The following is a 14,077-nucleotide window of genomic DNA, read 5'->3' on the forward strand; positions in this document are numbered from 1 at the left end:
CAAGCATGAGCCAGAGCCGATACCACCCCGATGCGTTTAGTTGGAGCCATTCAGCTTGCAGTGCCAAGGGTGACCAGTTTAGAGCATCAGCGGCACACCCGAGGGCCCCACAGGTCGTATTTTAGGAAAAATGAAGACAGAGTCGCTCCTGAAGGACAGTTGTGCCACTTCTAACTCTGACTGTCTTCCAGTCTTTTTCCTTATGTAACTCAGCAGAACAGATATTTCTAGAATGACTGGGAAGGAACATGGGAAAAAAAAAAATTCTTTTGCCCTGTACCATAATGCGCACAAGGGTTTCAGGCAAAAGGCTAAATACTTACAGCTTTGATATTTACTGAAGATGTGGCTTGTACAGACAAAGCACGGCAGGAAGAACACCTGGAAAGCATTTCCCTTTCCCTTCAGGAAGGGGCAGAAAACCTTGGCTTTTCAGAATTTACAGATTTCAGTAGAAAGGAATGATCTATCTTTCCTTCTGCATCTCCTTCTGGAAATAAGAAAGTGAAATTTGATCTTTGACTTGCACAGCTTGACAGTAAGTAGCTGTAGTTTACAAAATGTAGGAGCTTTATGCTGTGTTTCATTGCTGGCTCAGGCATGCTTTAAAGGGGACTGGGAAAAACTACTAGAATTGCAAACCTAAATAACCACCAGCCGCTGAGCTGCACACAAAGTATGTTCACACAGTTGCAGAATGTGCAAATTACCGACTGAATCCAGACACTGATTATGTCTGTCACAGCAATCATATTTCACTAACGCTCCTCCTCCAGAGGTGCACAGCCGCCGGTTATCCTTGACAACCTTCCATAGTGACAGTCCTCTGATGCCAGCAAAGGCCTCTCATCGCAGTCAGCTCCCTGGCAATGCTCTCTCTGCAGTAGAATGTGTAGTACCTAACTGGCTTCTTGAGTCTCCTGGGCTTTGAGCTCATGGTTTCTCTTTATAATGGGGATTTCTGCATTCTGATGTTTCCCCTACCACACAAGAATTTTCACAGATATGCAAGAGCAAGGTGATACAGAAAATCCAGGAAAACCTTAATAAACACCTGTCTTCTATGCCAGTTAACCACCCAGTTCTAATTATCATCTACATCATCCCCTTTTCCTGCAAATAGTCAACCTTTCTGAAAAAAAATCTGCTGAAGCTGCACGAAACACAAACTCTGCCTTACACTTGCAAACGTTTTAAAAAACCATCTTGAGCCAGTCAAATCTAATTCATCAGTCTGGTTACTGAGCATATCCACCTGCTGCAGACGATTCTCAGAGCCACACATGCTTGTGGAGATACCCAAGTGCAGCAGCCAGTGGCCACAGAAACAAACGGACAGTAACAAGAGTGCATTGAGCCCCAGCCAGTTCTGCATCTATTCCTCCCAGAAATAGCTGCTTTTAGAGGGGAGGTAGGGGGAAATCCCTTCAAAACTGGGCCAAGAATGATTGCTGCAAGCTGTTGGGCATCCTGAGCCCACACAGGGGCAAGCTGGCACTGACAAAGTCCATCAGTCCGTCCTCTGCTCTCCTCCGGGCCCCACCGCCCCTCCCGCTACCTGAGAAAAGAGGCAGCAGGAAACAGGCTCGCATTGTTCAGCTGCACCTTCATCCCAGCCCCAGGCAGAGTTCAGGGGCTCAAACAATCTTCTTCCTCACCCAAAGCCGCCTGTTCATTCCCACCTAGCGAAGAGGGATGCTGCATCTTTAACGAAAGGCCGAGTTCAGCTCCAAACATGCCGGCCAGCCAACACACAGGAGCTGCCAGCACCCAGTGGCTTTCTGGCAACATCATCGTTCCCAAAAGCTCAGCGCTGGCAATGCGCTTTTACACAAACATTAATTTATTACGGTTAGTTTATGATTTTGCCTTACTGCCCTGCTATTCTTGAATGTGGGGCTGTAATAGAAGGCATCTGATGGCCCAGGAGATAGGGTAGCTATTACATTGCAGAGTCCCTGCGGCATCGGTGGCCTCTGCAAGACAGGATTCAAGCACAGCCTATGTGAGGATTTGGACACTGAACCCAAGGAGGGGCTCCACAGCTTTCCTTTCCCTTTCATTTCTGCTTGTCAGTCCTCACAGCTTCAAAACACTCCCTCAGGTAGTACTTTTCCAAATGAAATGCTTTGGAAGGAACACAGGTCCTTCCAAATGGTCATCAAAAAGGGCCACTCCAACCCGTCCTGAGAGATAACCCACCATTAGCTCTACCTTGGCACCCTGGCCTTACTGAATTCATAACACAAGACAGTTCTGCACACGTGCAGAGCAGCTAGAGATGAAGAGGAACAGGGACACAGGAGACTACAGTTACAGGCATTGAAAGCTTTCACATTTACTTTTCGACTCCAATTTTTCCTCTGACCCTGGCATAGCTCAGCGGTTCCATTACCCTTGTTTAAACCACAGGTCATGATGTGGCATCAACACACACTACATGGGTTACCTTATGGCTTTCAGAACATCAGGTTACCTGGTGTTAAAATCAAAGTAATTACTTCAAAAATATAGTACAGACATAATATTCTGCATCTCTATTATTAAAAATTGATAGATTTGTACTGCAAGACAACTAACATGCACTAGCTATCTTATAAACCCCAACAGAGGCAAGACACAAACTGCTTTTGCCCTGAGGCAGTGAAGTGAACTCCTGGTCTTCCTTCTGCCTTTGCAGTGGCACAGACAGACCCGCGTGAGCCAAAACTCTGCATGAGAGCCAACACCTGACTCTATCCTCAGTATCACCTGGCCAGTTTCTTGCAGCAACGACAGGGTCAGACCCAGTATCTAGCCGTCACACCTTGAAGCCTACCATTAAGGAACCAGGCCAACGAATTTGAAAAAGGAAGTTGTAACTTCTGCAATTTATGAAGGGCACGGCTTCTCTGGCATCCTTAGGTTCTTGAAAGATGAATGACCTTGTAGTACTACTCCTAAGATGTAATAATGTCTTCCATTGATAAGGTAATAGGCAGTCTAGGAGATTAAATTTATCACGTATTTTTGCTGGGAGGTGATGACAGGACACAGATTTTAAGTTCAGTGTCAAATTCAACTCAGCGAGTTACACTAAAGGTTAACTTGATCCTTTACGTGAAACCTTGCCTTGCAACCCTGCTCCATCCTACTCACATGTACAAAGTCTTTTATATAAAGACACAGGAATTCATTAGAGTTTATCTTCTATCTGGACTTTAAATACTTACTGAATCTGATCTTCTACCCCAACATCTCTCTATAAAGCATCAGTTTGATTTACTCCCTGTTTTGAGTGGAGATACCTTCAGTCATTAGTACTTAGCCACGCTGACACAGGTGAGCCCTGTCCTGTATATTTAATCTTGAGTGGTTTTTGACTTGGCAGAGGTGACCTCCCTATGGTAACTCCGTTGGCTGGCATAAAAACAACTCTTCTATCAGAAATCCTGTACCATTTTAACTGCAGGCCTTAGTGTCCTCTCCAAGGAAAAGCTCACAGACTGCAAGCTTCTGATGCTTATCAGAGCCAGCTTCTGTGACAGACAAAAGACGATGAGCTAAAATAACGTAACCCTAGTCTTCCCTCTTAACACAATCTGTCACTCTTCCTTCCGCGCATCACGAGTACCTTGGCTGCTGCTTTAGGGAACCTCTCTGGTAAAACTCCCAGACCTTTCATGGGCACTATGTAAAAACCGGAAAAAAGAGCAGCAGCCCAAGCTACCAGTATGTATTTTCCTCAGCACATTAACCAAAAGACAACGTGCACTAACAGAAAGTACGGAGTATGTCACAAGAACATGAGGCTACTGCTGGTGTAGGACAGGGCTGTAACTCTTTATCCGTGCATCTTCAAGCAACAAGGAAACAAAGCCAACATTTCACTCCACTGTAGCCAGTCAGCTTAGAGAGCAGATCCTCTCATCCTTGTTCAGAAGCACTAACCCCCATGCTGGACAGCGTGCTGTTATTTCAGGACAGGAGTGATTGAACTCTAACAGCCTGCAGCTGACTCTGAACACGGAAGGAAAAGCTGTACCTAGGGGCCCCACCAGCCTAGGAGTGTTTTTATTTCCACCTCTGTGCACAAATTAAGCAGGTCTTAGTTAGAAGTAGTGCTAATGGAGCTGCCCAGAGATGAGCTCCCTAACACGCACACATGCACAAAGCTACGGTCCTGCCAGCCTCCAGTCCTTGTGGTCACTCCATGTTCAAACGAGCTGTGCAGCATCCCACTCTCTTAGGAAGGTGTGGTCAAACTTTGTGCTGCCTACCATAAAGACAGAGTTCAGTGACACCCACACTGCCACCAGTGGCATAGCTGAAGCATGGATAGGTATATCCACATCAGCTTCACTTCAGCCAGTACAGGAACATCGTTGTAAGAGCAGCAGCATAGACTTCATCAGGATTCTCAACTTGAGTACATTCCCAGGGTCTGCAGCAGGCCAAGACAGCCCACGCTGAAATCTGCCCTGCATCATCTTCACAGAGAAATGACAGACTACCAAGCTGTGCTGCTATTTTCTCTTTAACTGCACCTAAACAATCTCAGAGCTGAAGTCCCACACACACCTTCATAAGAAGAGAAGCAACTGTCTTTCTAGATGGTCCTGCCTACCTTCTCCCCTGCTACTGCACCTCCCTTCTGTTGTCATCCTTTTTAGGATGGTATCCTACTGACCACAGTGACCATCTGCAAAGCTCCACAGGAATCAAAGAATGCACAGAAAGAAAGACTGAGTCCCTTATGATTTCTAGTTTCCTCAATCAACTCTACTTTTAAGTCTGCTAATTCTTTCAGAAACAATCTCACAGAATTAGCTTATCTGAATTTCTTGACCAGCCACTGCAGCTGGTCAAAAAATCCAACCCATCACTTAACTGTAATGGAAAGCATTGAAATGACACTGGAGATGGCTACTTCATGGTGACCATTACAGCATCTCGCTAAGAACCAGTCTTCTTACTCGTCTGCATAGACCAAAACCACATGCATGTTCAATATCCCAAGGTCTCTCTTGGAGACGCTAGAGGTATGCCAAATCCCAGCTACTTCTGCTCCCTTCTCTCTCTGGGCACAAGTATCACAAAACACCCTGAACTTTTCTCCACATTTTGACTACAAAGAGCAGATGACCTATCTGGACATCGGGACTGTGCTCGGCATGATATACACAGAAGCTGCACAGTCTCCCTGTGCCAGGGAGAGAAAAATGTTTAAAATCTTCAGTCCACCTTAGCAGCTTATATGACTCCCGACTCAGCTGACAAATTTTCCCTTCTCAAGGCTTGCGTGGGGGAGGACAGATCTGAATGCCACAACCAGACGCCCTGCAACTTCCTCCTGGGTTTACGGGCGATGCAATCCAGCAGAAGCCCCTGGTACAAACATTTGCTTCAGCAGCCTCAGAACCCAATGCTCCCTCCAAGGGTAGCAGTCTCCCATACAAAGGAGCATTTTTTACCTCCTAAGCCAATTCTCTGTACAGTTGGAGGTAAAACAATTACCTCATTACAGTCACACACCAAATTCCCTTCTGGTGGAATTCACATCAGCACTACTGCAACTTTATAACATTTGCATTATAAAAATGTCTGCAAAGGAGGCCAAGAAAAACAGCTTTTTGTTCAGAGGAAGCTCTGTGGTCAAGATGATGTCATCAGAAAGCGCCAAATTAATTTCCTGTGGTTACATCCTACAGGAAATCCAAGCAGCTCAGCTTTCTTGCTAAACCAAGTAGTCATTTGTTGTCAATAACTGTTAATTATGTGCCCAGATGTGTCATAAACTAAGAACTATCACAATTAGCCTTCATTCCCTGGATTCCTCACAGATCGACCGTTGGGATCTGTTTAGATCAGCGGCCTGAAGTCAGTGAAATGCACAAGCACTTGCTTCCCTGGGCCAGCCCGGGGGCTCTGGAGCGCACAGGCTGCTGCGCCCGCGCCACGCGCCAGCACAGCGAGTTCCCTGCTATTTCCTTCAGCTCCCTCCCCACAACAGGGGGATCTGCTGCTCAGAGAAACACCTCGGAGGAGGAGCAGCTACGTAGATTAGACTCTTAGCAGGAACAGGGACTCCTCCTCAAGAAAACTATAAAAACAATGATGAGTTACAGCTTTTCTGCTCTGCATGAACAGAAACAAGGAAATCAGGAGTGATTCAGGCGGTTATCCAGCTGGTAAAATAATCACGAAAATGTCTAGCAGGTCCCTCCCCCGGTCACAGTCCTTACCACAACCTACCGAAAGACACATCTCTCCAAGGCTTACTTGATATTTAAATTATAAAATAACACTTCACTAAGCACTTAGCTAATTCAAATGGATCTTTTCAACAACTTATCAGTAGGAAACTGATCTCCCCCAGTTTTTAGATCTCCCCAAAACTACTTGCGTTTACATGAATTCACACCTGCCCTGCTGCCTCTAGCCACTCCCTTCACCTGCCATGTAACCCACAAGCCCTCCGTTTTCCCATTCACAGTAGAGGGGAATCCACTGGAGGGGGGCGGGAATAGCTTTTGTACCTGTAACTTGCACTAAAATTGTGATTCTGCCCTTACAGTGAACTTTCAGTAGAAATCTCTTGGGACAGACTCTTCAGTCCATGCAGCATGCTTGCCCGGCCTGGCCGGGAGCCCAGCATAACACCTCAAGAGCTGAATGGTAAATGGTCAAGGCAAATCAGAGCCAGTCCAAGCAATCCCTACACTTTACACAACACTGTATTTTCAGGTCTGCATGGATTCTTTTTCTTTTCACTACTTTTTAAACAAAGCATATTTTACATGAACATTCGGGATGGGGAGCTAGCTCATTACTTGTCTGGAAAAGGCACAACAAAGGATGCATCCTAATAGAGCTCAAATCGGTAGCATCTGTATCACAGGGAAGACGAGCTGGTAACAGCCAGCACCCAACTGCAGAGATGTTGTATTGACACCTACTCAGCAATACTTTCTACCCTCAGACCCTAGAGCCTATGCACTGCACGCAAAACGGACGGGAAGGGAGGCAGAATGACTTACTCAGAGCCACACAGAGACTAGAGGCAGGGGGAGGCAAAAGGACAAACCAATCATCCTGCCACCCTCACTCACATACTGTATCTACTGGTACAAACAACGCCCTTAACAACAGGCAAGTGAACGGCTGGGGAGAGAAATCACGTAGCTTCCAAATTCTCAGAATAATGGGGCAGACAGACAAGGCTTCTTGACATGTTCATATCTCTCTAGAAAACCATGCAATGCTGACTCCCAATTCGGTCTATTTAATAAGCTTCCTACCTCTCTGTCCTTGAGTTTCATGGCGAGCACCAGCTGATGTCTGTGGTTAGTAAGGGCCTCCCGGTAATTTCCTTTGGAGAAGAATGCGGAGCCCAGATTTCCATGAGCTCATGAGTCACATGCAAACAAAACAAAGATTAGCTAACAAAGGCATTGCTGGAAGCGTCCAGCAGAAAGACTAGAACACGCTGTGCAAGTGATGCTCCAGTGTGAGAACCAGCATCAGAACAAACTCGTATTTAATACACAGCCAAAACTCTCCTCTTTGCTGGCCTTCAGAAAATTCTACAATAGCCATCAACCTTATTTTTAGAACTGTTTTAATTTCTTCTTCAGCCTAACACTTGGCAGTTTCCCATTCCTCCATGTTTATTCCTTGCTTGACATTAACAATTTATTTGTGAAAGTAAGTCAACGGCCCAGGCTTAAAACAAGCAAAGAGCATGCCAGCTTTCTCCAGAAAGCAATTCTGCAGCACAGCTCAGCTCAGACACAAAGCACATCTACTATTGTCTTCAAGACAGTAGTCCCTATACTTTAAGTGAACTCTCTTAGCTAGAGCCCTCAGTCACTATCTTCTCCATCTCTGCAAGGTTATGCCTTTCTGTCTCACATACTGTCTCCTCTCCTACAGCATCCTGAAAGCTTGAAAGCTCTCAGTGTTGTGCAGAATATACCATACACGAGAGGGATCTTCCAATTTGTTTATTTTTTAAACCCTCTTGTTCATACATTGTCTCACTCCTGATTTGTTCCTTCCCTGGCAACTGCCTCAGAAGCTCAGACTGACTACCTTTTGCCATCTAATTCTTGAAAAAACAGATTGCTTCCTTTAAGACTCATTTAAGGTTTTGAGCCCAAGCCTACAGAGGGGATAAAGACCAGTTCCCACATACATGACACCAGAAAATTAGAGGATCCTGTAAAACCTTAGCACATTCATTGGTCATCTGCCCCCTCACACACACAGGTAAAAGGGCTGCACAAGCCTATAGTTTACACATTTCAGAAATTTCAGATTTGATTTAGCAGCTTGTGAAATCCCACAGAAACCTGAGCATTACAGAGAGATGCTGACCATTAACACAGCTATTAATTTGTTCCATCTGTACCAATCCAGCTCTCAAGCGAGTGAAGTGAGAACTCTTACCTAAAGTCTTGGCTACGTCCAAGTCCTGCTGCATGTATCCAGTGCTTTTCTCCGTATTCCCGAGGGACCAGTACGCACTGCTCAGTGCAGAGAACACTGATCCCCGCAGCTTTAGGCTGCAAGTGCCGATCTTCAGGGCAGCCTCTAGCACCACCACAGAGGCCCCATGGTGGCCCGCAGTCAGAAGTTCCTGGCCAATCACAGACACCACAACAAAGGGACTCTTGTCCAGCTTCATCTTCTGCAGTTGTTGATAGGTGGGCTCCAGGGACTCTGAAATACAAAAACGAAGGCAGAGTTACTCAACAAACCAAGTTATTTGCGTCTAGAAATCACCTTCACAACTCATCCTCATTTTTTGGTAACCAAATGACATGCAAGGTAAGGGCCAGACTGCCCAAATCAAACCAAGATATATTATGGGAACTCAGGGCTCAAATGCATCATCTACTATCTAGTACACCAAGACAGATCAACTAGCAAGCTGATGTTTTCCTTTCAGAAAGCACTTCAGGAAGACAGCACAAGCATGCAGAGCAGTCTCATACTGAGCTCTGAAGACTGGCCAGTTCTTCTGACAGAAGGAATACAGAAAACACCTGTAGAGTTTTGTAGGAAACTGGAAATGGGCCACCAGCAGTGTATAAGAGCACTGCAGTTTCTGCTCCTTCAGCACAAACTTTCAGCTGAACGTCTGCAAAATCTGTGCCTGTCCAGATACCACAGCACATAATGTGCACCTAGAGAGGTGACAAAAACTGCAGAAAGGAAATACTCTTCTTTCTGCAGGAAAAGGTACTCCTGTAGAATGACAGCACTGGACCTGCCAGACTACTTATAATTGGTCTAATTGCCTCCATCATTCAGATGACAAAACATCTTGGCTACAAGTTTCAATAAGGACATCAATATTACAGGACTCCAGAATTTGCTGACCAAGTGGCATTTCTTGATTAGATGCTCTCACCTGAATCAAAACTACCACAACAACCTCAGAAAGCCACTTGCTCCCTGTTTTCATCATTTCTGCCTCTCTACAATCACCACGTGTATAAACAACAACAAAAGAGGATTTTAACACTTCCCTGAAGATGCAAACAGCGTGAACACGATGCCAGTTACCGACATCCAGTTAAATCTTGGGATTAAATGCAGACGTAAAAGGACAGAAATAGTTGCTATAACATGCCACCGTATGCTTATCGCTGCAAGAGCAGGTACGAACTCAGTTCCTGTCTTAAGGAGCTTACTTACGATCCTAGCCAGGTAATCCAGGCAAAGATAGGGAGAGAGAGGGGTACAGACAAGGAGAAAGGAAGAAAAAGGAAAACACAAGGGAAATGCTCCTGGTAACCCTGAAGTCCAGTATGAAAGGGAGAACCAGCATGGTAATAGAAGGGCAGACATGGAGTTCACTACTGCTCTTGTACAACAGCAAACAGTAAGGGAAGAGACATAGCCACAACCAGGTGAAAGATGCAGCAACAGTGATTCAGTTATTGGGGAAGGGAGTCTCACCTTCATCTCTACGTACTGCGGACCCATGCTCCCCGAATCCCTCACTGTCTGCATATAATAATCTTTAGCACGCCACTGACACTTACAGCCCTTTTGCCTCTCCGGTTGCTCCTCTTCTTTCTCTGAATGCAAGCATCCTGGAAGCTACCATTCACGTCAGTCTATCCATGGCTTCAAACAATCTATTATCCTGGTGGAATCAAGTTACAAGGGTCTGGCTTTACACCATAGACGATACCTGGAGAGATCTTCTATGTCTCTCCTAGACAACGAGTTCTTGGAAAGGGGACCAGAACACATAACAACTACTTAAGTGCTTGCAGAATGCCTAGCACAGACTCTGGGACAGAGACCCTGAATATTCGTTACACATTGTATGTATACACACTCTCAAAATAAAACTAGTACTTTAAAAAGCAAGGGTAATCTAAAATCTGCTAAACCAGTCAGTGGGAGGATAACAACTGGAAAGCAGCAACACTGAGAAGCACAGTAGGGAGCAGCAGTGTAAATATACAGCTGCAGCGCAATAGGACAGCGAGACCAGCCGGCCAAATCTGGGGACGCTTACGTAGAAATACCACATCACCTGCATTCTAAGCAGCAGCCATAGTACCTTTGGGTACCAAACGAAATTAGCTTCACGAGGTAACTGCTATACAAGACACAAACTTCCAGATGAATTCATTTTAGAGGATGGAGAAAAACACTAAAAAAGGAAACACCAATGGGGATGTTTTTTCATTTCAGCGCTTCTTGACCCCTAAGCCCTGGGGTCCCCAGCAGCATCTGCTCAGGATGAGAATTGCCAAGTTCCCTCCCGGGAAGTACTACTAGGACATTGCAACACAAAGCTTGCAAGAGAAACAGAGCAACAGAGGAGACTACCTCCTTCCCCTAGAGAGGAAAATCCTGGAAATGGGGACATTATGAAAGAGAGGCAAAAAACACTGTACAGCTAATACAGCTTCAAGGTCCATGTGATTTCAACACTCTTCCTGAATATAAGTGAATTAGCAGAGCAGCCTTTTGCCTTCTGGAACACTATGTTTTGAGACACACTAGTACCACGGAAAAGCTGCTGATGTGCTCTTCTGGGCAAACCCTGGCCGGAGCACGTAAGACTCCCTGTTCCCAATGGCCAAGCACGAGAGCATTGTGGGAAAAGTTGTTCCAAGGAATAACAAAGCCAGGGCCACAGTAGTGCACACCTCTCTATCTGCACTGATACCGGACAAAAGACAAACGAGCAAGGACTTCATTGGAACTGCTGCACACCACCAGTCTGATTCATCTCCAGTGCCTCTCGGGCTGGGTATCACCAGCTCTCTGTCCCACGAATCAGAAGAAATTTTTTTTTTTGTTCCTCCTGCTACTTCAGGCTCCTTTGTCAGCACCTGCGGACTCAGCAGAGAAGTCAAATCCTGAAATCTTTCCCTTCAGGTCTCCAGGTTCTCCCCCCCCAGATGCTGGCAGAGTCACCCACGGACTGAAACTACCACCTCTAAGTACCTCAGCAGCAGATCACCATCCTTGAGAAAATCTGGTGCTTACCTCGCATGGGAGATTTCATGGCGGCCTCGACCATGCCAACCAGAAGCTGAAGACTCTTGGGATCTTGAGCCAGTCCCGACGCAAATGCTGCCAGTGCATCTGCATGACGTCCAAGATACTGAAGGGCCACACCCTGTCGGAAGTATGCCTGAAAAACCAAAAGAAAGAAGAAGAAATGCCAGTTACTTAATTGGTAGAAATCACAAGTAACAAATCTGCCCGTGACCTTGTGCTGGTGGATGCTGGGCTACACAATCACACTCTGGCTTCTTCGGTCACGCTGGCTATCAGAAAAATCCAACACCACAGTTTGGTTTGTGACTGCCACCCAGTCGCTTATCCCCACGGTGTGATGACTTTCTCAACCTTTGCTAGGCCTCTGAACTGTTCTGGAGACCAGGGATGGTAATTACTCTTAATGCAAAGCTTTTGCCTTGGACTTGGCCAATTACTTATTCTTATCTACTTATAACCAAATGCTCATTCTCGAGACCCCCATTTCTGTTCGCTTGACTCACACAGCATACAAATAACTTGCTTCCTTTTCCATCAGTTCTTGCCAAAGAGTACAATTTAAACATCTAGTACTAGTAGAGACCAAAATGTACTGAAAGCTCAAGTTGCAATAAAACATGATGCTAAGATCCAGACAGGAGCCGTGTATATATGCGCTACTTAGATTGAGGCAAGACACTCATAATTTTGAACATATTTACCCGTGCATTTTTCTTTGTTTCTTCCTTTCCAAGGAAACCATTCATGGGAACGTGCAATACCTTAAAAGTAACTTAAATCTCTTGTCACCATGTATTGCCACTTCTACATCAGCAACGACATCAATATGCAGCTGCAAAGCATTCCCAAACAGAGCTTCCGCATCTCCCTAAACTGGGATACCAGGAACCTACACACAAAGCATAAACTGCAGAAACATGTTCTGCTCACACATAAAGCAATGGCAAAGCCCTGGCTCAAAGGGTATCCAGAATTTCCTTGAGAACTACTGGGTAAGAGATCACAGAAACCACAATCCAATATTTACGCAAAGTACTCAGGTATATTTGTAGCACATACATCTGGACACTATGTTATAAAAAGGTCTCGGAATCTTTAAGCACCTTTGATGCCCATTATTTAGGTTTTATCTTCATGTCCAGCTAATACTTTTCTGATGCAAACTTTGCTGCACTTTTGGTTCATTCAAAGCTATTTCTATAGCACAAATAAAGCTGTCAGAACAGAAGATAAAACATTCTTTGCATTTCTTTAAAAGCACTTTAAGAACATAATACTGCTCCTTGAGATCGGCTCCTAGTATTGCTTTCATGGATAAGATCTCATCACTTTTTCTCTCCATCTGTAATAGAAACCTGCGCTCAAGATGCACTAAGTATACATCTTACTTTTTACATAAACAGGATAAATCTTCAATTAATATCCAAACTGGTATTTCATTAGGGCTTTCATACACTTTTGGAATCGAATCCAGGGAGGAAGAGATTAAGGAAAATCAGAAATGACATGAGAAATTTAGAGACATGAATATTTAATCTCTTTTCCATTAGTAGGCCTTGATTGTAGAACCACTTTTAATGAATTTGATGAAAGCAAGATTCTTTTCATTAACCTTTAGTATAAATGTGTTCTTATTGAACCAAACAAGCTACTGTACTGGAAACCAATTCAATGTTAATTAGATTACTAGCATGAAGCTTTAAATCAAAGAAAATACAAAGAACTAACAACCTGCAGTGGCCATCAAGCATGAGTCCTCCCAGCAGTGAGCGAGCTGTCACCCAAATCATGGCGTACACTTTTAAGTCCTTTTTTTCCCCAAAAAATTATCATTTACTTACTTTACTACCTGAATGACAGAGGCCATTTGACGCAGCACGTCTCTGATGGGGACCTTGCCAGCCAACAAGGCTGGTCCAGGACAAATGTGTCCGCCTGAATCAGCTGTAAGGACGAGGGCACAAATACGCAGCAGCCAGCAAGGGAACTTCACATCGTGTGGAGGCGTCTCCAACGTCTCACACTTTACCGAAGGTAGGAGCCTGCCGCCTCCTCCCTCAGAACGCATACTACCAGGACAGATGGCACATCAAGGGACACGCCTTCCTCGCCACTGCAGACAGACAGCTAAGCCCAGAAATCCAAAATTCACTTGTACACAGGGTTTCAAGGAAAAGGCAGGAGGGAGACGGATGCTACAGGCAATGCAGACAAAGCCTCCCACAGCCTACAGAAGACGTGAATACTATGGCTTCTGTTTCCAAGGTTCAGAAGGGACCACGTAGTGCAATCCTCTCTCACATCCCATCCTACACACACAAAGGCTGTAGGACAAGAAGTAACATATTCTTCAACTGTAGGTACAGCAACAACTAGCTTTCATGTCTCCTGTGAAGGAAAAAGGCCCCTGTGAGGAAAACAGAGAAAAAGCAAGCTAAACAAAATACAAGTGAAGCCTCTGCCCTACTTCCAGTTCTCGTACAGAAAAATCCAAGTGAACATCAGTTCACAGCAGGAGAAAACATACCACAGGTGCAACATCACAAAAGGGCGGGAGGGA

At 45.1% G+C, this 14,077-nt stretch overlaps 1 protein-coding gene across 1 annotated transcript in view; it reads right to left on the reverse strand.

Annotated features, from left to right (window-relative positions):
* The window catches only part of TTC28 (tetratricopeptide repeat domain 28), a 75,460-nt gene extending 61,875 nt beyond the window's left edge, over nt 1–13,585 (reverse strand). The window contains exons 1-5 of the mRNA XM_009578467.1: nt 13,367–13,585; nt 11,503–11,650; nt 8,425–8,703; nt 7,627–7,641; nt 7,281–7,390 (exon numbers count right to left, since the gene is read on the reverse strand). Coding sequence (XP_009576762.1) covers nt 7,281–7,390; nt 7,627–7,641; nt 8,425–8,703; nt 11,503–11,650; nt 13,367–13,585 — 771 coding nt within the window. The remainder of the gene's footprint in view (nt 1–7,280; nt 7,391–7,626; nt 7,642–8,424; nt 8,704–11,502; nt 11,651–13,366) is intronic.
* Nucleotides 13,586–14,077: the final 492 nt, after the last annotated feature.

The sequence above is a fragment of the Fulmarus glacialis genome, unplaced genomic scaffold (assembly GCF_000690835.1).
Source record: "Fulmarus glacialis isolate BGI_N327 unplaced genomic scaffold, ASM69083v1 scaffold30445, whole genome shotgun sequence".
Taxonomy (NCBI): domain Eukaryota; kingdom Metazoa; phylum Chordata; class Aves; order Procellariiformes; family Procellariidae; genus Fulmarus; species Fulmarus glacialis.